The sequence below is a fragment of the Apus apus genome, chromosome 3 (genome assembly GCF_020740795.1).
Source record: "Apus apus isolate bApuApu2 chromosome 3, bApuApu2.pri.cur, whole genome shotgun sequence".
In the NCBI taxonomy this organism is placed as follows: Eukaryota; Metazoa; Chordata; class Aves; order Apodiformes; family Apodidae; genus Apus; species Apus apus.
The window spans coordinates 35048983-35071376 of record NC_067284.1 but is presented as its reverse complement, the minus strand read 5'-3'; the positions used below and the strand labels follow the sequence as shown (position 1 = coordinate 35071376).

Here is a 22394-nt window from a genome sequence, read left to right as displayed (position 1 = left end):
TATTTAAACACATGGGGGTGCAAAGAAGGGCCAGTGCACTGTGATAGGGTGGATTATTTTTTTTCAGTCCATACACAGCAATCACCAGAACATTCTCCAGCAGCTAAATCAACTTTTGCTTCAGAATAAAAAAGTATCTTTCCAAAAGTCAGCTTCAAAGATCCCTAGATTTTCTGGGGTTCCCTGGTTTCTTCCTTTTGCTTCTTCTAAATATAAATGAATGTTAGAATGAAGATTTAAGAAAACCATTATACAGGAAAAAGCTTATCTTTTAAGATAAAATGCTTTTACCCAGTGAATGGTCTAGTGACCTGATTCTATGCTTCACCTTCAGAAACTGCCCACAGTTCAAGTAGCTGTCTTTAAAAAAATTGCTAAAAAACATATTTAATGGCTCATTCCCTGTGTTGCTGTCTCACTGCCTGGATGCTGTGCTGCTCCCTTTCAGTATGACTGGATTTCCCAGCAAAAAGCAAGGAAAGAAGAGAGAGATAACATGAAGAATAGTGATAAAAGGAAATGTATCCACCTGGTCCACAATTTTTGGTATATCTGTATCTCCCACTGACTTCAGATTAAGCTTTTAAGTGTAGTGAGAAAAAAAAAACTGGGAACCAGGAACAGGGAAAAATAAGCCTCAGCTTTGTATTTGCTCTGTTTGCTGTGCAAAGCAATGAGAAGCATTTGTGTCTAGTACATTTGCCAATCTTGAACATTTTAAAAAGTGTGAGGGTACAAACCTTCTGTGTAGGATGGATTGTCATAATGCACCTCCATAAGAACAAACTGAGGGTCAGATGCTGTGCCAATGGATAAACCAACATGAGGAGGGTAGGTGAAGCCCTGGAAATCAACACACACATACAGAGTTAAAGTATCTTGGCATGGTTAAGAGCTAATTTATTTTTACAAATACATATACTTTTTTTATTTCCCCCCAATGATACAATCATATTATTGATAAAATTTACAAAGCTGATTTGTTTTAAAGCTTTCTGAAAAGGGCATTATGGCATATTTATTATATACTCAACACACTAGATAACTATGTCAATATAAAATAGTAGATCCTATGGTTGTCAGAGGATAAAGCCCTGACCAAACTGGTCTGATCTCATTGCTGACCCTACTTTGAGTAGGAGGCTGGACTAGGGACTTCCTGAGGTCCCTTCCAACCTGCATTATCCTATAATCTTAGGATTATTTATCCTGTATTTATTACTTGAGCAGAAAAGGAAAATTCTATTTTAAATGTATAAATATTGCATTATCAAGCATTTAGTCTGACAATAAAACCCCTATGAAAAAGTGAATCTGCATTTTAAATGTTCCCAGTTTCTAAAAGCAGTAATTTCCAGGGAATACTGAGGTTGTACGTAATTAGACTGGTTTACCCTCAGGAATCATTGCATTTTATTGATCACTGTAAAATTATTTTAACAATAAAGATGATCTTCATGGCTATATTTATATTGGCAAGCCAGTAGAGCAAGAGAAATAGTTCTCTACAGTGCAACAGCTTGTGTTGGACCCACCCTTAAATGATGCTTGTTTGGACAAGCTCTGGTCAGAACCCTTGCACTGAAACCCATTTATTGCTGGGAGATGCTGGGTTCACCCCAGCATGTTCAGTTTGACTTTATCCCAATGGGCACTGTGCAAGTTCTCAAACAACTTAAGAGAAACACAGCTTGGTGAGTGGGGATAAGTGGGAGAACTCAAAAGTTCACCCCTGATTCAACCTAAAATCTTCTAAGTGAACTCATTTACAAAGTTCACTTTTGTAGGAATACGTCTGTATCACTTTACAGTATATAGCTAATAACTTCAGTTCCCAGCTTGCTCATGCTTGATGGACATGAATGAGTTAATCTTAGTATGCAATAACAAATATTATCACCTGTTCTATGTAAGAACTACAGCACTGTGAGTACTCCAGTAAACCTGAATGTAACCCAGATCTGCCAGATTCCTCTCTATAGATCTTTAGCAACAGGATCATCCTTGCAAAAGCCTCCATAGTCCTTCTCAAATGATAACTTATTTATGTGAGTTTTTAAATTAACTTAGATTAAGACAGTTGAAAGTACAAATACTAGGTCAGAGCATAGCTGATGGCAAAAATGCACACAGCATACATCAGGGATAATGCTCATGGTGGATTACACTTCTTTTGATGGGTCTGTGTAGCAACTCTGGCTTCCTTACACTGCAGCACTTGAAGATGGCTTTGGACTGCAGACTGACAAACAAAGGCTCCAGAACTTGTCATTACCCCAGACCCTCTATGCCCACACTGTCATATATGTGGGCACATAAGGGGCTAAAGAAGGGGTGGGATTCTTCTTTTGGGAGAAATGCTGCCTTATGTCTGCTGAAAGCATTACCTGCAGTCTAAATTAACGTGAAATAAGCTGAAAACACAGCATGGGGACAACATGGCATCAGAGACTTTGTTTTCTGAAGATATGCTCCATTACCATGAACAAAGTGGTCCTTTTTTTGGCTCTGCACTGACACAGGATCACTCCTACAATAAAATGATGTCTCTATGGGCTGGGTAGGAAATTTCAAAATTATATGCCTGAATGGGGCAACTCTGTAGCCAGGTCCTAGTGAAGCACAAGATGAATTAAATCTATGTCCAACTTAATTTAGAAAACCTTCCCTCCAAGTTTTTGATGCAGTCACATACAGAGACTTTCTTTTATTTCTGTTGTTCTCCACAGGTAACAGATACTGGTCATTGCTAGAGGTTGTGTATTTCTGTCAGATTGGCCAAGCTGATATGGTGACAGATTCCCATGCTCCCAAGTCGTCTTCTTTCCCTAATGCATTGACTCTCTCTATACAATTTTCATTACTTCTAGTTGGTCACTCAGGATGTTCATTGTATTTCATGCTTAAGAGGTCAACAGGAATTTGAGGACTTACTGGTGACGCATTTTGGGACTGTGATTGTGTACCCTTAAAACCAGACAGATTAAGTAATCACTAAGATACTAGGAAGAAGCTTCATTATAATACACACCCTCCTAAAGCCCTGTTGATGAACCATGCTAGACAGCCATTCTTCCTACCTCTCCTCCAATGGCCCAAGCAAAAATGACCGTCTCACAGGTGAGAAAGGAGTCTGGCATGTTGGGGTGGTAGCACTCATGCCCATAGTCCAGCACACTGTCATTCAAATTGCTGCTGCATTGGTAGAGCAGGATATGGTGCACCAGATTCTCATGGCCTTTCTGGATCAATGGCTCAACCTGTCAATGTTAAAATGAACAAGAAAATGAAAGAAAACACATCTCAGATGTGGCTATTTTAATGCATGGATACAGACTGAACTAAACGTTATATGGTGCTTTTGTTTTAAAAGAGGAAACTTGACATTGGATTGCAGCTAGGTTGAGATCACTTCAGCACTCTGCAACCCCAAGCATTAAAAACATAATTGCCCAAGTGCATCAATGGGGGACAGCAGGAAATTTTTTTGTCATGATGAAACCTCCATTGCCATCTGTCTTGTTCTCTCTTCACACACACCAGTTTTGCCCCATCACTTGTCTTTCTCCCTCCCAGATCTTGTTTAGCCACATTCCAGCATGAAGGGGTTATAAAGCACCTAAACATCTGTTCAACTAAACCAGATTTTGTTATTTGAACTACTCAGAACTTTTCATCCCTCTTTCTGCCTCTTTTGTACTATTTTAAACTAGAGCTTCCCTAGATTCTCTACATCTAGAGTGAGCCCAGAGGCACACCCCACATTCCTCAGCAGCTCAAGAGGGACTTCAAAATTTTTTTGACATCTAAGAGAAATTAGAACGATTTTACAATCTGCTCAGTTGTAAAGATGTTATTAACATGAAATCATTCCTCAGAGGTTGGGTGCTCCAGTCTGTTTGTGGCAGTGAAGAGCTGAAGGGCTCTCAGGGGTGCTTGAGTGCCCCCAGTATAATCTGACAACAAAACTTCAGGATAGGCTGAAGTTATTTCATTCCTGTGTAAAAGCGTTAGCTCTTTTTGGATGGATGATGTTAAATTATCTCTGTCAGAGATGAGATCCCTGGGGCAAACATGAATACTTCTGAAAAAAAACTAACTTTGTTTTTCAGAAAGATCATATTCCACAACATACCAGCATGTAGAAAAGAAGTTTTAAATGAAAGGAATTTTTCCCTTGCTTTTGCATTCAGATATTGCATCCCATTCTATCACACCTACCTTCAAATAGAATAAGATAAACATTCATGCTTTCACAGGAAAAGTAAAGTTTTGGCAATGCAACTCTTCAGATTTCGGGTGCTACACAGTATTGCCTTTTAATATGAGGAAAGAGAAGGTATCTTTAAAAGGCATAAATAGCATATACATCCTGACTTTGAATCATGTGTTTTGCAAGCCCATGAACCCCAACTAGGAGAGTAACAGAACACAATAGGAAAGAACAGTTTATTACCTTATAAAATATTGTCAGCACAATATTATTACCAGAAATTTATCTCTCTGCACTTTGTTCAAACCACTAAACCAATTACAAAAGAGGACAGGAAGAAGCAACCAGAGCCTGTGCATATTAAGACCACCCTCGTTGTTTTAAATCTGCAAAATATCATTGAAGTTGGGCTCTCAGGGAGTCCAGCTGCTGCCGAGTACCTGCATTTCTGTCCAAGAAGTGCACAACCCAAAACCACCCACTTCGCTGCCCTTAGAAGTCAATGGAAGAATGCCAATTTCTATGGATGCACCAAAGATTTATTCTGATGGCAAAACTGAAACATTTCATGAGAGATTTTCTGTACTGTTCTGAGCAATCACTATTTCACCTCCCCTGACCACCATAATTAATTACTGTACTATGGAAGTAAAGGTATTTTTGAAGGAGCTAGGAGTCAGTTCTCCCATCAGGTAAGAATTTATTCCTAAATATTTCCGAGTGACTGACAAAGATTCAGAAATCCATTTCAGCCTGATGCTGCATCTTCCCTCTTATCCTTCATATTCTTGCATATTTATCCAAATACTGCAGAACCAAAACACACTCATACCATGGCAGCATATACCTCAAATAGCAGTATATATTGCCAGAATTCAGAAACTCCACATAATGTATGGGAAATGATTATGGGAATATTAACTCAGTAGATAGCAAGAAAACAGAGTATTTTTGTCCGAACACGTGACAGTTCTGCCTGCTGCTACAAGATCCCAGCACCTACTGTGCTTACAATCACTACTTCAAAACCAGCTTCCCCTCAAAACAATGGGACATCACCAAAATTAGAAACTCACATCCTGTCATGGGTTTTTAGTGTCAGTTACCTAAACAATAACAGCACTTCAAAAAGTAGGTTTGTCCAGCTTTCCTTAGTAAAGAAAAGAAAAACCAAACCAAATCCTTAAGCATCCTTCCGATGCATCTTGTAGGACAACTTATATTGTTCAGAAGCACAAATATATAAATTAGTTCAACAATGAAGTTACACTTTTTACACACTTTTGTTACAACACAGATGAAGATGTGCCATCTTCCTCTCTCTCCCTTTTTAAACAAATAAAGAAAAAAAAAATAAACTGTTAGGGTGGTCCAAAATCTGTTAACAAAAATCTTTAGAAAATCTCATTAATCACAAATTGTTGATTTCCTAGAAATGCATGGAAATATTTTCATGGCCAGCTCCCTAAGGAAGACAGCATAATTTCAGTTTGATACAAGAGAAGGAAGAGGAGCAGATCCCCTAGATACGTTGGATTCCCTTTCTCTGATCCACTGAATACCTAACTGTGTTTACTTACTAGAAAAACTTCAGCAGAAAGAATAAAAGAAATATTATTTGAGTTTCTGTTGTAGGGATTAATGGAGCAGGGACTTACACATGCTATTCTACATCCCAGGTGAGTGCTGCTCTAGTTACTCAGCCATTTGTTATTTTAGCCTATAGACTGAGTTGTTTAGGTTGCCTCCCTCTTCCTCCCTGACTTTCCACAAAGAGCATCTGTACAGATTTGTTTGCTCCAAGCTGAACAGAAACACCAAAACCTCCTTATTTTTTTTTTCTTTCCTTTTTTTTTTTTTTTTTTTTTTTTTTTTTTTTCCCAAATAAACAACATTCTTGCTTTCTGGCCAGCCTTACAATGATGAATGATGACTGAGTTCCTCAAATACGGGGCCAAATCACTAGCAAATCACTAATGTATTTAGCGTGCACATAAGTAGACCCAGGTGTAAAATTAGTTGCTAGGGCAGGTACCTACAATGAAATATCTAGATCAAGGTGGCCTGGCTTCCAGAGTACTTGCAACCCCAATAATTGATAGCACAATTTGAAATGACTCATCTCCTACCAGGTTATTCCTATTATAACAGCCCTTTATCAGCCTGCACCCCTAACTGTAGGCATTCATTTTTAAAATATGGACTGCTTAATGGACACATTAAAAGTTTCCAGTTATTTGAACGTTTTAAACATAAAGTTTTTGGTTTTTAATAGTCTTTAATCATAAAGTCACACAACCGAATGCTAAGCTAAGCTAAGATATACTTTTACAGGTCTCCAGTTACAGTAACAGTGGACTAACCTTGAAAAGTCATCATGACTGTCTTACTAATTTCTCTTGGAAATATTGCAACTTTTAGAATACTTATGAAAAGATAATAATTCACTGTGGTAAATTAGGGCAAAGAAATGAAATACAGAAAAAAAATGATAAAAGTAGCCAGAGTACATAATAAACTGCAGATTCAAGTGAAAAATTTTAATTTTTTTTTACTCTTATTTATACATGGGCTTGTTTGTGCTGTTCTTGTAGTGTAAGAGGACTCTCAAATGACACTTTGAGCTAGTGATAACTGAGTAATTTAGATGAGCTGTAGTGAAAATGAGAATCCACCTTCCACTTTCAGTAATGATGAGGAAACCTGTGAGTTTGAAGCATAGCTTCTTCCCCTTTCCTTGCTAAGTCCTACCCACCTCTCGTTAGCCAAGAGAGGCTAGCAAGAAAGAGGCTGAAAGTCAACTGAAAGGGAACACACATTTAACTACCCGTTTTCCCCATTTTGCCTCATTCTTTGAGGCTCTTCTGTGGCACTTTCACTGTTGCTGACACACAAGGCAGACCCAGCTGTCAGGGTTCATCTCTTCCCCATGTCGTGAATAAGCCTGCAGAGATGCTGCACCATTGGGGCACCTCAGTGACTTCTTCCCCTGCAGGCAAAGTGCGTTTTCTGCTTGACATTTCCTGATTGCCAGAGGCTCAGATAACAAAAACTCTCCATCCACCCTACATCAAACTGCCGAAAGCGTTTGGGACTGCAACAAATAAGTGCATGCAACAAGACATGGTCTCCCCTGCTTTTCATGAAACCCACAGAAAGAAGCTGCATTTATTATTCATGATGATTTACTTTCTGCATCCTCTCTACCTTTCTTGAAAGTGTGGGTGGAAGATCTTTCTAACCAAGCACACTGACATATATGAACTTATTTGACTCCCACAAACAGAGATAAAAAATAATAGATGTACTATAATCCACCACCACATCAAATCAGGCTTTCCAGAGAGGGAGGCATTTAAAATACACTGCATTCAAATGCAAAATGAAGACACTGCCTTCTGCAACCACAAGTATGGGTTACGGTTGTGGTGTTTGATTAGCACGACCCGTCTGCATTGGACAGACTGAGATTTTACAGAGCTCCTTTCATTATACTGTATCTCTTAACACTTCTCAAAATGCTGACTTTCAAGTAATATAGCAAACAAATTTCCAATTTTTAGCAAGTTAATTAATAGACATAAGACCTGCTTTCCACCTGTTAATTTAACAGAAGCCCTATTCTAGTCAACAGGCTGACACCACATGCACAAAAGAAAATGCTTTTATCTGCCAATGCTGTGTTACTCAGTTGCAATTTTTCTTCCTCTCTTCTATATTTCCTATTATCCCTTTACTTACTGCACAAACTGGACACTCCACACGTCTTTGTCTTTTAAAAAACAAGACAAAATTGTAACATAGTAGAGCCTTGCATTTCAATCTCCTGATAAGCAGGGTCAAGATACAATGTATTAAACAGAAAAAAAATTGAAGCAGCTCAAGCAGTCCCAGAGGTTCCCTTCAATCCCTTACATTCCCTTCAAGGGAGAAATATCTCCAGAACCCTGGAAGTCTTTCTTGCTTTTTCCTGGTTTTCTCCCTTTTTATTTGCTTTGCTGTCTGTGAAGTTAACAGCTGTGGGATTTTTCCATGCTTCCCTGTGAAAATGATGAAAGTTAGTAAACTATAGCCACAGTGTCTCCATAGTCTCTCTGTTAGAAAATGTAGCCCTCTGAACTTCAGAAAACAAAATACTGAATTTATTTTTATATACATAAATTACAGCAGGTTTTTTATCTTGTTGCAGTGATGCTTCTACACTGAGATGTCAATGAAAAATATATGGGTTTTTTCTGACTTGAAAGCTAGCTTCAACTTAATGTTACATTTTAAGTACACCATGGGAAGGCATCTTGCTCTATAACTCACTTTGAATAAGGCCATAGCCTTATATAACACCTCATATAAGTAGCCAGTAGTGTCACAGATAAAAAAAAAAAAAAAAAAAAGCTATAATCTAAAAATTGAGACAAAAAATTTCACACAAGGTTTTGTCCTGGCACAGCTGTGCATCTAAGAGTTTCTAGCCTGTGGCTGGTTACTGTATTTGTACACGCTTGCCATGTTCCTGATTAACTCAGACCAAAATGTGATGCTTGCGAAACACTACTGGCTGAATTTCCTTTAGAGAATTTTTGTAGCAGAAGGCTACTACAGAGTATGGTCTCTGCTTTTTAGTTTGGAAGAACTATTACCTTCTTACTGATTACTCTGATCTTTATATTTCTTTCACAAATGAGTAGCATGTACATCCATTGAAATATTTGTCTGAGTTAGAAAGTTCTTCAAAGGTAGACATGTTATGTTCTTATTAGGAATCAAGATTTTTGCTGATTTTATTTTTTTTTTTCTTTACGACAGTGTGGTTGTGGAATGAACAAATATTTATCTACAACATCTCTTTTAAGGTTTTAGACTTTTACTCAGAAAAGCAAATAGAATACCTGGCTTAATACAGATGGGTCTTTTCAGCAAAAAACTCACATGTATTCCAGAAAAGAACTCAATATTAACATGGTTTTATTTTAATCTAAATATTCCAAAAGAAAAAAACTAGTCATTTTATGTCTAACATTGCTTCTTGCACAAAACCCAGAGGTGTGCTGAGCAATAACCCAAGCGCTGGAAATATGTCTCTGAGCTGGGGTAGATGTTTAAACCCATGATTCCAGGGCAGACCAGGATTTTAACCCTAATGACCTAACAGCTATCTTATGTCAGGAGAAAAGCCTGCCTAGATCAGCCTTACATCTGGGACACCATTCTGCTGCAGACATTCAGCCTGAATTTCAGGCATCCTGGGCTCAGGCAGGGACCACCCTCCCAGCACCCCCACACTCTCCCATCTGTCAGAAAGCATTAAATTAAGGGCACACAGTAGTTAGGGCTGAAAGAGATACCCCAAATGCTCAACCAGCTGCAGCCTGGCATAGACTAGCTGCCGGAATCTTCCCTGAGATCAGCCAGATCAGCTGCATCTACACAGCCAAGTGGCCGTTGTTGGTTTTCTCATTGTACAACTGAGATCCTGAATTCAGTCTTTCATACTAACTAAGCCCTCTAAATTGTTCTCTGTCCCAAGAGCTTGAGTTTATACTGTGCTTACTTATAAAGGTGTGTATGTTGGCGAGTGAGTTGCAGGAGGCAGAGCAAATCCACTGTTTCTGCCTCAGTGACAGTCATTTGTGGACAACAGGGAGCATTACTCCCTACCTTGAATTGTCCTTCAAATGTAAAAATGTTAATCCAAATTATTTTCGTACATATTTTTCACATATTCAAGCTGGAGCAGAATATAACGTGTGCAGTTAGTGAGATATCTAGATGTTTGTATTTTAATACAAAAGAGATGGCGATCAGAAAAAGCCACAGACAACAGCAACAATCCCCACCCCCAACCTCATAATGAGAGTAAGTAAGGTTTCCTTGTAGGATGGAAATTTTTGCCGATCAAAAACAGAGGTTCCATACATGTGAAGGCATTTAAATGTACATGATTAGTCCTTAATATATGTGAAATGTGTGAAAGGTTTGGGGTTTTTTTCCAAAGTGAGAATCAAATACAGAACATAATCCCAAACTAAAGTAACAGTGCTGACCTGTTTGTTTGTTTATTTATTTATTTAAGCTATATTGTTGGCAGTTGGGTTTAACTTGTTTTGGATATACTTTAAAATGCATTAAAAAAAAATCTAACATTAATGTAAAGAAAAAGCCTTTACCACATGAATGGAAAACCTTATTCAAAGCACAGCTATTTCCTGTTCTTGGCATAAAGAAGAGAGGATCTGTTTACTGGATGACTGTCTTGTTCAGTAAAGGCTTTCATTTAAGTTCTATTAGTAGAGCACATGAAGAAGTAATTGCCACATATTTGATTTAACCTGCAGAATTTTTATGGGAAAAGAACACACACTTTCAGATAAAAGTTACCATTGATGAGCAGTTAGCTTGGAGAGAAGGCTGTGTATCCAAATTCACACAAATCCTTCCAAATGCTACTATAATTAAAGGAATGCTAATGATTACACAGTATGTCCAGAATTTCTATGGGTCAGTGTGCAGAATAACTTATATATTTTAACCAATAAAACAAAACATTTTAGAAGGAGAACTAGACACAGGCTTCTTGTTTTCTCCACCATCAACTTCATCCCTAAGTTCTTATTCCTAATTAGTTGTCTGGAACTCTGCCACTCAAAGAGTTTCAGACTTTCAAGGTGTGCAGTAATTTAAACTAAATCCAAAAGAAATATACCTCAAAGAAATATTCATAAAACACTGTTGCTGCCTGAGGTACGTCTGAAGATTTAAGATAACGCATTTAGTAACAGTTAAAATGTATAACCCTGAGGAGCAACCTGATAAAAAGCTCATGTCAAGATAAAACATGTTTCATTTGGTTACACTTCCTGATAATACACTCATTGCCCTCCTAAGCAGCAGAAGCATCAGCAGAGTTGTTGTGGTATTCACTACAGCCATAGTCTCTCAACACAGTTGAAACACACCAAGCAGAATTAATTGGCAGTTAATCAGCAGCATGATTACTTTCTTGGGAAAACTGTACCAAAATAAAGTAATATGGAGCCAAATATATTTCAGATTTAAAGACAAAATGGGTCCTCTGTATTCAAGAGGGCCGTATACTTTGTAGTATATTATAGTATAGAATTTGTAGTATAGAATAGTATAAATAATAAAGTCGGTAAAGGTACTCCCATTTATTAATGAACTAACCATTAATACACAGCCATGTCTATCTATTTCCTTGAGACGGCAATGGAAGAGGTTTAAATTCTATTGTACAACTGCAAAATGTTCCCTTCAGTCATGTAGCTTAATAACTTTATACCTTTTTTCTCCTCCTGCTTGGGAGTGAAAGCACAACTTTACCCAAAGACAAGAGCATGTGAGAATTTACAGCTTGTTCATTTCTTGTTTTACACAGACTTGGGTATACAGTTAGGAAACATGTTTTCTGACAAGGAAATGCTGAGTTCTGTGAAGGACTACCAAAACAGAACACACACAAGAAAGACCTTAGGCATTTGGATACTGAGCTTCTCTACAGGAATCACAAACCTGGATGCTCTGGCACCTAAAGTTTGCTGAAGAGAAAGCATGGGATAAAATAAGCAGAAGGCTCATGATACTGACATGACACAGCCTCCTGAATCAACAGAACAAATCTCATGAACTCATTGCTCATAACCCTCTAAGAATTTATATTTACAGGGTTAGTATTCAAACATGACATGGCTTACAAAAGATGTGTGGTTAGGTACAGCCTACACTAATAATATGACTTCCACATTTTCTCACTCTGAGCCAGATCTTGATACCCTTCAGTAGGGCTCCAGCACCCCTCAACAGTCAGTACCCATGAAGTCACACAACAACAGCCGTTTTCAGATGTCAGGGTCCTTTTGAAGTCACTTGAGGATATTGTATTAAAATTACACTACATTAATTCTCTAGAAACCAAAACTGTAATTGGCACTTCATAAACCAGAAAGACCCAGTTCCAGTCCAAGCAACTTAAGAGACAGTAATGGGAAGTTCCCAGAAGTGAGGGGATTGGAGAAAGGAGACTGAACAGCATTAGTTTGTATAATAATTGGCTTAGATACTTCTCTTTTCTCATGTTAGGGTGTTGGGGCTTGTTGGTTTGTTTTGCAGATTTTTTAAAATGTATTTTCATTAGATCTATGATGTAAATTATTGTAATTCCAGTCTTGGTGCAAAGAGTAACTATTCACCATCTACCTGTGGTTCAGTTGTAATCTGTGTGGATTTTAATGTCTATGTGTGGATGTGGTGGACTAGTATTGTCTGACTGCTGTTTATTTTTCCATTGTTATTAATGTTCTTCCCTTCTTTCTGTTCCACTCCTGTGAGTCAACAAATCTATAGTCTGGACATAGCTGTGATAACTGCATGTTGCAAGTGGAAGCAGAAATGGAGAGGGTATCATAACATCATTCTTTGAAAACTAACCCTAGAAGCTAATGGTGGGGTTAGAGTGAGAGGTTAGTACAGAAGAGAAATACTTTAAACAGGTAGATAGGAAATGAAATTTCTTCTTTTAAATTACATTGGAGCAATTTAATCTGGCCCTATAGAAAATCTGCTTAATATGCTGCTCTTATGTGACTTACCTGAATTAGAAATTTTATCTTAATAGGCAGCACCAAGATGCAAGTAGGACGAAGGTAGATGTGTTCTGTGATCCGTCCAGGCACTCATCTCACAATGTGCAAGCCCCATCAAGTCAGATTTTCCTACCTACGTACCTGCTCTTCTGGTATTTGTACAGAAGATGCTTTATAATTGCCCATCTAAGGTCCAATTCTACTCTGAAATCTTGTATTGCCTGCTATGATAAGAAGGGTTGATTGGTTGGCTGCAGACAATTTCCAGACATGCCTTACTTATCTTTTCAGTTCACTACCTCATCACAAGCTTAATTTAAAAACATGCACAAAGCTAAAGATGAGGAAGAAGAAACAAAAACGTTGTATAAGGCAAAATGGGGTTAATCAATAGCAATCCCCACATGAAGATCACCCCACAAATCATCCCAGAATTGGGAGATCAAACTCAGAGAACTTCACAAAAATTTTACCTTCCCTTTCTCGATGCTCACTATTGGTCATATTTTAAGTTAAAGTCCTGACATCTAACACTTATATGCAACTAGTAATTACATAACTTCTGACTTTCATTTAACTAGAAAATTACATAAAATACATATTTTCCAACCACATGCCTGCATAGTCAATACATGGCCATAATGGATGGATTTAGTTTTAATTAAAAAATAATAATAATAAAAGAAAAATCAAAGAAATTTAATTAAATTAACTAGAAGCTCAGGTTTGCTGATGACAGAAATGAAGTAGATAATTTTTGCAAAGCAAGTACGGAATAAATTATGCAGCAATTGCTGCATAGTTTAAGTATTCTTATTGTAAAGATGTACAGGTGAAATCAAAGAAGACTACCCCAAAATAAGAATGTTTCACTAAGAAATATAAAGTTGGCTGTGACAGTAAAATCTGTAGTCATATGTAGTTTCATCTTTGATCACAGAATGAAATAATATGTGAGATAATATAACATCTGAAATAATTTAGCAGAACATGAGAGAAGACAGTATTTCTGTTCTTTCCTGAGACAGTCGCTTGGGAAACTTTTCATTTCCAGTCAGCCCAGTTATATGATTCTTTAGCACTGCAAAGCCTAATGGGCCAATTGAGGCTTGCATGGAAGAGACAGCCCTCCAGATCAAAGGGCAGATAGCTTGCAAGCTCTGCAGCCTGAGATGATCCTTTGGTTGCCAATCTAATTTACCAAGGCTGAAATTGCTTTGGAGGGGAACCTGCAGAAAAATGCAGAACATTTATTTATGTCAGGCTGCATGATGACATTTGCTAGAGTTATCACATTTAGGAAAATGTAGAAACTCAAGCCAGACAACAACAAGCAATTACTGTCTGGTATCATTCAAGTTAAAAATCAGTGCCCTCATTTAGGTACTGAAGGCTACAAGCTGCCCTTCTGGCTTTCAATCAATCAGTCTCTTAAACTGGAGTCCCTTTGTGTTTTCACACTGGGGTCTTTGGTATTACTGAAGGATTCCACTGTCAAAAAGCAGAGTTACCCTTGGCAACAAGGATTTTTTGAGTTTTTACTTCCTTATCAGAGATTGCTCTGAAACTGAACGTGAAGATTAACTAGCAGCTGCTGGTGGGCTCTAATATAGGAATTTCTTCAGCTGAAAAGAGGCTCCCTTTTTGAAGGAGATCAAAAATGGAAAACTTCGGTGCTCATATAAAAATATGCTCAATGTAGCACTTCTCAGTTAATGCTAAATAATTAAGTTTTTTTCTGGTTATATGCTTAGCCTGTTTTCACTAGTCACATCATAAGTTCAGTGCCAAAAAATTAAATAGCTTATTTAATTGAGGTTGAGAAAAATTAACTTTTTCTAAAATTAAATTTTAGATTAAAAGTTGTATTTTGCAACTTTTTCTCCTTCTGCAGACTCTCCTGTCCCCTGACCATTTTGGTGGGACACACGTCCCCTGATATATTCATCTGAGAGCTACATATCTAATATAGGCTGGTCATCTGGATTCTCTCTTCAGTCAAGGGAGAGACTGAACCACTCAGAGGAAGGTTGAGCTCATGTATTTCATAGAACTCCTCTAGGCTGGTACAAGTTACTACTTTTGCCACTGTAAGGTCATTTATGCAGCTGGCTCAGACCTGTAGATAAATCAAGTTTGATGAGAAGAAGCCCATCTTAATGGCTGGAAATTCACTATCTTTAATATGTTGCCCAAGTTTAATTTAGTATTCATGAGGTGTACTTAAGAGATACTGAATTTTGACCACATAGCCTAATTCCCAGCATGGGGCTTCTTCCCCATTTCAGCAGCACTAAACCTGTTCACTTCATCCTCATCAGCAGGTTCAAATAATGACTAGGAAAAGAATGCTGCATACAGGCATCCAAACATTTAAGAGCTCACAAAATGGTACTCACTATCCTCCTCTCCAAAGCCAAATGCCCTCTAAAACTCAGCATCCCACAATAAGAGAATCTGATGGATTTTATGCTCTTGAGCACTGCCACATCACAGACTTGCTGCCAATATTTCTCTGACTATACTAGTTTTATAAAAACCCAGAAAGCTTGGAACTACAGGAAAATTCGTAGTTCTTAAAGACTTGTAGATAGAGCTAAATTACTCTACTACACAGTTCTATTTGTTATTTTACATAAACTATTTTTCCTACTCTTAATAGTGAAATTCAATGTCCAATGTGTTTATGTCTAAGCAATTATTATGACTGAAGCCCAGGAAACTACTTTCCCTGAAGAAAACACAGTCTGCTTCAAAGAAATTAAGAAAATAAAGAGGGTAAAGTTACAGAGTGTTGAAACTAGCATGGACATGCTATACACTGAAGCTGTAAAACTTCACACAAATTGATTATGGCACATCTGGCACACAGAACACACACGCCATTCTTTCACCAGTAAATACCGTAAATTTGCAGAAGTTTACACACAGCATTAAACAATATATCAGGTGTAGTGGAAGACCACAGGTGTAGAGAATCCCCAGATAATCTAGAGACAGTAGAGGAAATACTGTATCTCAAGGTTTTTTAATCTCAGTGGAAAAAACAGTGTAGCAAATGGGACATGCAGTTAATGTGAAGCTGAAGTGATTAATCTTTAGCAAATGCAGTTACACTAATAAGCAATATAATTAAATTAAAGACAAGACATTGAGTCTTGAAGGCTAAAGACAGTAATACAAAAAGCTGTATCTGTGTAACCACAAGTAGAAAGAACAGTAAAAACAAGCTTTGAACATACAGCACAAGCTGTATTTACCAAAATACTGGGAAGTATCTCTCACAAATGTGAAACAGATACTCACTTCCCTGCCACTGGTAAGGATCTGCATGATTCCAACTCATGGTAAGCACAAACTAAATTCAGCAAATAGACAGAAACAAAACAATCACAAGCAAATAGTCTTGTAAGCTGTCAAAGTAGAGGGAGGCATGTGAGCACACACAAATACACACACATTGAAAATAATGAAAATTGAACACCTCAATGGTATGAGCATGAAAGGATATCAGAAGCTCCTGTGTGCTGCCTCCCAATATTTTTATTTATTTATTTTAAACCAAAAGAGCAATAAGAGATTTTAAAAGGGGGACGCGGGGAGAGTGGGATGCTGCACAGACTCCCCTTTTCAGTGCATGTCCCCCTCAGTGAGCACTCGTGGCTCCACAAGCCCCCTTGCCCACCCCAGCCCAACAGAGGCTGCTGGTAAGAGCTCCCCACACTCCAGGAGCTGCCCTCAGCCTGGCTGCAGCAAGGAGACAGAAACCTTTTCATGGCGGGGTCTGTGAATGGATATGCCTGGGTGTCTGCTTTACCACTGGGTCCCTCCCTCCTCCTGAGAGGTCTTGCCAGCATGGACGTCCTTCCCCAGGTGCAGTCAGTGAAACCAGAGAACTGTCTTTAGGGATGGGATTAAGAGGCATACTCAGGACCAGTTGAAATAATGATACATAGAGAACACTGCAAAAATCTTAGCAAGAAATAACCTTAAACCCACCTCCGGAAAGCCTGGGATAATAAATGGAATGCTTTTTTTCTAAGTAAGCTACTTCTGAGAAAGCTCCCAGCTAACTTTGGTATGTGAGAAAAGTAAAAATCCCTGTAGGGAAATAAGCCTGAGGCACATACCACTGCCTGAAGCTCAAAGAAGCAACACAGGCCAATGCACACGGAGCTGCAGGAGGGTTTTGCAGACAAGCTGCAAAGTGTGCTCTACCACACGAAGAGCAGCCAGGGTCCACCACTCCAAGACCATTGCAGAGCCATCCTGCAAACACCTGGCTTGAGAAGAAGTGGTTGCTTGCTACTACCTCCAGGCAATCCCTTTCATTATTTCTGCATACTGTTATTTTCAGAATTGATCTGTTAACCTGACAATTTGTTCTGCTAACAAAAACACATGGGAAGGAAAACCTGTTGGAGCTTAACAAATTTTCAAGCAGCCACTGCTCAGCCAGGTAGGCTGAGGAGTGATGTACTTGGTCAGTCACAAAACCAGCTTGGTGCCTGGTTTTGGTTGTAATTTGGGCAGCTCTTATCCCTATTATGCCTAGCTATTGAGAAATGATCTTATTTAGTTTTGTTTCTTATCAGGAATAATGTTATTATGAGTTATTTCTCCAGAAGTTCCTGGAGGCATCAGAGAAGATCTCTTAAAAGAAGGCATTGTAGAGACATGCAGGAAGACACAAGCTCTTCCCTAGGGAAGAAATTGCAAGAGATATGAAACAAAGGAAGATAAATCAGAGAAGTCCAAATTCTGGCTGAGTGCCCTGTTAACACAGTGAAGCTCTACTCTCCATTGGCAAGTGCAGCATAAGGAGAAATTATTTATCCATGTCCTTATTCTACCTATGAGATGAAGGCAAGATTACAGTCTTGTCTCTCACAATTTACATGTCATGTAGTGCAGCTTGATCAAGAACAGTCAATGAAAATATGCTGTTTCTCATTACCTAAGGTTCTTGGAAAATAGCATGAATATTATGTAAAGAGAAAGAGAATCATAGAATCATGGAACTATTCAGGTTGGAAGACACCCTTGCGATCACCGAGTCCAACCATCATCCCTACTCTACAAAGTTCTCCCCTAAACCATATCCACCAACACCACATCCAAATAACCCTTAAACACATCCAGGGATGGTGGCTCAACCACCTCCCTGGGCAGCCTGTTCCAGTGTCTAACCAGTCTTCCTGTGAAAGAAATTTTCCTAGTGTCCAGTCTAAACCTCCCCTGTTGCAACTTGAAGCCATTCCCTCTTGTTCTGTTCCTAAAAAGACATGAGATCTTACATAATTTATCTTTGACTGATTGTGAGATATTTTACACTACTTATTTATTTCCCTTGTCCTAACAGAAGAACACAGGCCTTGCTATCATGACCCAAAGAGCTTCTTGATGGGAGCAGTCAGGTGGAACACCATACCTGAGCTACCCCGAAGGCAAAGGCCTTATATTGGACATCTGCAAAACAGCTTCTCATTGTCCTGGGAGTCATTCAGCCTGGGAGACAGTTTTTCCATGAGAAAAACAAACAAAGAAGAACAATAACAATAACAAAGAAACAAACAACCCAAACACACAAGAGGAAAAGGATGTGGTCCTGACATCCACACTATCCAGCATTAGAGATGTTTTATTTGCACAAGCACAGGTCTGGCCCCATGGACCAACTGCCCATTTCCACCTGGGGCTTTCTGTTGTGCTCCTGGCACAAACCCTCCTGCTGAGTTTCACCCAAAGGGACTCAGCTCAGGAGCTCCACCACTGCTCCATGGCAGTAACCATGACAAAGCAAGCAAGAATAACTTGAAAATTTGCTTCAAAAGCAAATCTCATCCAAACTAAAACACTAATGTAAATAAAACCAAAGACCAAGTGTTATCACTTACCCACCACTAGAATGTATTTACCAAATACATTTATAAATACTTCGAATATGTTCTGCTTGATATCATATAGGTACTCTGTTTTTAAAATAATGCACAGGCAATGGAAGTTTAAAAATTCCTTTTAAATTCAGATTCTGGATTCAGAATCTGTCACTTGGTAACCAGAGATGATTACGTCTTGGCCTCTACCTGTAATGATAGGTCTACTTTTTTGTCAATTTCCTTCATTAAAATATTGTGCTTTCCTGGTGAAACTGACCTTTTAAAAATACTTGATTATAAAATGCTCCGAGCAATTTTCAAGAAGAAAGGAGTGACAGAGAACAGCTGAACAGTATGAAAAAATTCTTATTGTGGCTGTTGCACCTACCTGAGACTCCAGACTACCAGCAGATTTACACACACACACAGCTGAGCACACACTTCCACAGTGCTCATGGCCCACACTTTCAACAAGAGCTGAACTGCACCTCAGTGCTCCAAAAAATTGTACAAGAGGACAGAAATGGCCAAAGTCAGCTCACACCTACACTGCCTAAGTACACTGAATTGTACTTCGAAGAATTTGTACCATTTTCTAAGTTTTGTTGGTTTGGGGGGTTTTTTTCTGTCTGTAAAAATGAAATTGTAGGTTTGAATGAGAATGGTGCTACAGAAGGAATCCAGAATCAACATCTATGTAAGTATTTAACCAACACAGACAGTTTGATCAGGCCAAATATTTAATCTGTCTTTCCCTTTGTGAAATTCAATCTATTTGCACAGCTAATATCCTTCTGAGCACCCATAAGCCCCATCTTTTGTGTATCAGTAGGCTTTAGGAAATGTTTAATCAGTTTGCAAGAATGCATGGATACAATCTCACAACAACTCTCTGTGTGTCATCTACAGAAGTCACATATATGAAAATACAAATTTTGCCCCTGTAAGGAAATGCTAAGGAAGTGTTCCTACATAGTTCTCTCTTTCTGTAATCATTTTTCTCTTTCCAAACATTTTTTAAGCAGGAGGATTAAATTTGTTTACCTTTCTGAAGGTAGAAAATCACTGAACATTCTACTCTAACTTTTAACTTCATAAAAAAAAATGAAACTGTTGATTTCAAAAATGTGATTTCTAACGTTGTATTATTATTTAGGCACTATCATAAAAATAAAGAATATTAAAATATTTTAAAAATTAGTCAGTGTATTTCTGAGCTAAAGTGATGTTTTAGCTTCAACCAAACACAATTTATATATATATCTTTAAGATGAGTAACTAAACTTGCAGACAGGCAAAACACTTAAAAAAATAATTCAGAAAATATAAATAATAAATTGTTCCAGAGAATTTTTTAGCAGAACAGCATGTATCTACAACTTCCACCAGACTTAGCATGGAAAGCATGCTTCTGATACACTCTTATTTTCAAGCTCTCTCACTTGAAAGCAGAAAGCTAGGAATCCTGACGTGTATGTTGTATTACAAGCAAATTCTGTTTTTCAGACAGATCTGTGAAAGTAGCTGTCACAAATTTCAAATGTGATTACAGACCAGGTATATGAAGGCAGAAATTTGGACATTGTAAATCTTCACTCTTTTATAGTGCAGAAACCCACAATGATTCAGAATAATTATATGTATTTCTGGAGATCACATGTTAAGTTCTCTGTGTTAAGTTAAAAATCCAGTCTTGCTGAATGCATTGGAGAAGCATGACTGACAACAATCAAAAAAATGGAATAGAATTTGTACTTAAAAGCTTTCAAGTGTTCAAAGAAGGAAAAAAAATGAGGGCCAGAGCTATCTCTCTGTGCTATCTTAAGCAGTCTAGAACAATAAGGAGTTGTTCTTTTAGGAAGTTTTCAGTTATGTTGCTCCTGAGAAGGAATGTGAGAGCCAATTTTAACCCAATACTGTTAAACCTTCTGTTCCAAACTGAAATAAAAGTTAGAAAATATGTCACAGGAAAACACGTTTATGCATGTGGGTTTTGAGATCACCTTAGGTCCTGCTGAACCTTGTGTAGATGTTCACAAACTTGCATTCATTTTTTTAAATAAACTACAACATCCATCTCTTTTTTTCATAATACTTGTCTTTTACACAGATGAAGATAATGAAGTCTGTGTTCACGTGATGTAGCGTGGCTGTGCTGGTTTTGGCTAGGATGGACTTCATTTTCTTCACAGTGGCTGGGATGGGGCTGTGTTTTGGATCTGTGCTGAAAACCATGTTGATAACACAGGGATGTTTCAGCTCTTGCTGAGCTTGCACAGAGTCCAGGTCCTTTCTGCTCCTCAGCACCCACTAGTCAGTGGGCTGGGGATTCACGAGAAGTTGGGAGGACACAGCTGGGACAGCTGATCCCAGTTGACCAAAGGGACCCCCATTCCACATTGTGCTCAGCAATAAAACTTTGTGGGGAAAAAAGAGGAAGGGGGATTGAGAGTGACGGCATTTATGTTCCCAAGTCACAGGTTCCCAATTTACAGGTGAAGGAGCCTGGCTGTCCTGGGGATGGCTGAACACCTGCTTGCCAATCCAAAGCAGTTAGTCAATTCCTTGGTTTGCTTTGCTTTTGTGTGTGGCTTTTGCTTTACCTGTTAAACAGTCTTTATCTCAACCCATGAGTTTTCTCACTTTTCCCCTTCCAGTTCTCTCCCCCGTCTCACCAGGGTGGAGTAAGCAAGCAGCTGTGGGGCTTGGTTGCTGGCTGGAGTCAAACCACAACAGTGGCATAACTTCACTGTGGTCATGGCCAAAGAGGTGATTGGAATCAAATAAGAATCTGGCCCTTTATTTGAACAAACTTCACCATTTAATTGAATCTGAAGTCAGTATCCACTAAAAGAAATTCATTACTTTCTTATATAAAAGTGGAAACTTGATGGAACATGCTTTTAGAGGATTTTACTTAGTCTTTGCCAAAAATGTTTATGAACAGGAATAATTTTCAACCTCATTCTCTTAAGTGAGAGGGGATTTAGGAGAAGTGAAAGAGGGGTTCTGTCACTGAATGTGTTGGTTATCAGGGCACACCAGAGTCAGATCTTGGGGACACATACACATACACTTGAACCATGTTTGTGAAGACAGACAAGAGGTCTTGTTTTCACACCAGTAAGTAGTGAAACAAATTATGTAAGTGCAATAATTGATTTGAAGAGGAATTGTTATCTGAGCTTCTTTAAATTTGCTCAGTCAGAATCACTCACCTTTGTCACATGATGCTTTTCATGTTGTACAGGAATCTTGAACATTTGGCACCAGTATGTTGTATCCTTGTCTGGTACAAGCACCTGTCTTAATAAAAAGGGCAAGAACATAATATTATAAAAGTCATACTACCACGTTGCACAAGCACAAAGTTTTGGCTGCCACCTTATCCCCCATCTCTATGTAAACTCAAAACCAGAGTAACTTACGTCTTTGTTGGTCAAGTCAAAGTATGGCAAAGAGGCAGATGTGACTTCTTCTTTCTCAGGATTCAGTAAACGTAGACTCTTGGTACCACGATTAGACCCATGGTAATTTTGACCTGCTTCTCCCATGTCTTTATGGTGGTAGGCCCATATTACCCGCACTGTGCTCTCCTGAGGAAAAAAAAAACAACCCAAAACACAACAAACAAACCAAAAAGTCTATCAAGAATAGGAACAATATCTTCCTTACATAATTCACATAATTCCTACAGCAGGTATG

General features: G+C 38.4%; 1 protein-coding gene across 1 annotated transcript in view; it reads right to left on the bottom strand.

The window, feature by feature from the left end:
- Positions 1-22394, bottom strand: part of MOXD1 (monooxygenase DBH like 1) — a 54427-nt gene that overhangs the window by 18626 nt on the left and 13407 nt on the right. The window contains exons 3-6 of the mRNA XM_051614288.1: positions 22118-22285; positions 21908-21991; positions 3081-3260; positions 741-843 (exon numbers count right to left, since the gene is read on the bottom strand). Of these exons, the coding sequence (XP_051470248.1) occupies positions 741-843; positions 3081-3260; positions 21908-21991; positions 22118-22285 (535 nt within the window). The remainder of the gene's footprint in view (positions 1-740; positions 844-3080; positions 3261-21907; positions 21992-22117; positions 22286-22394) is intronic.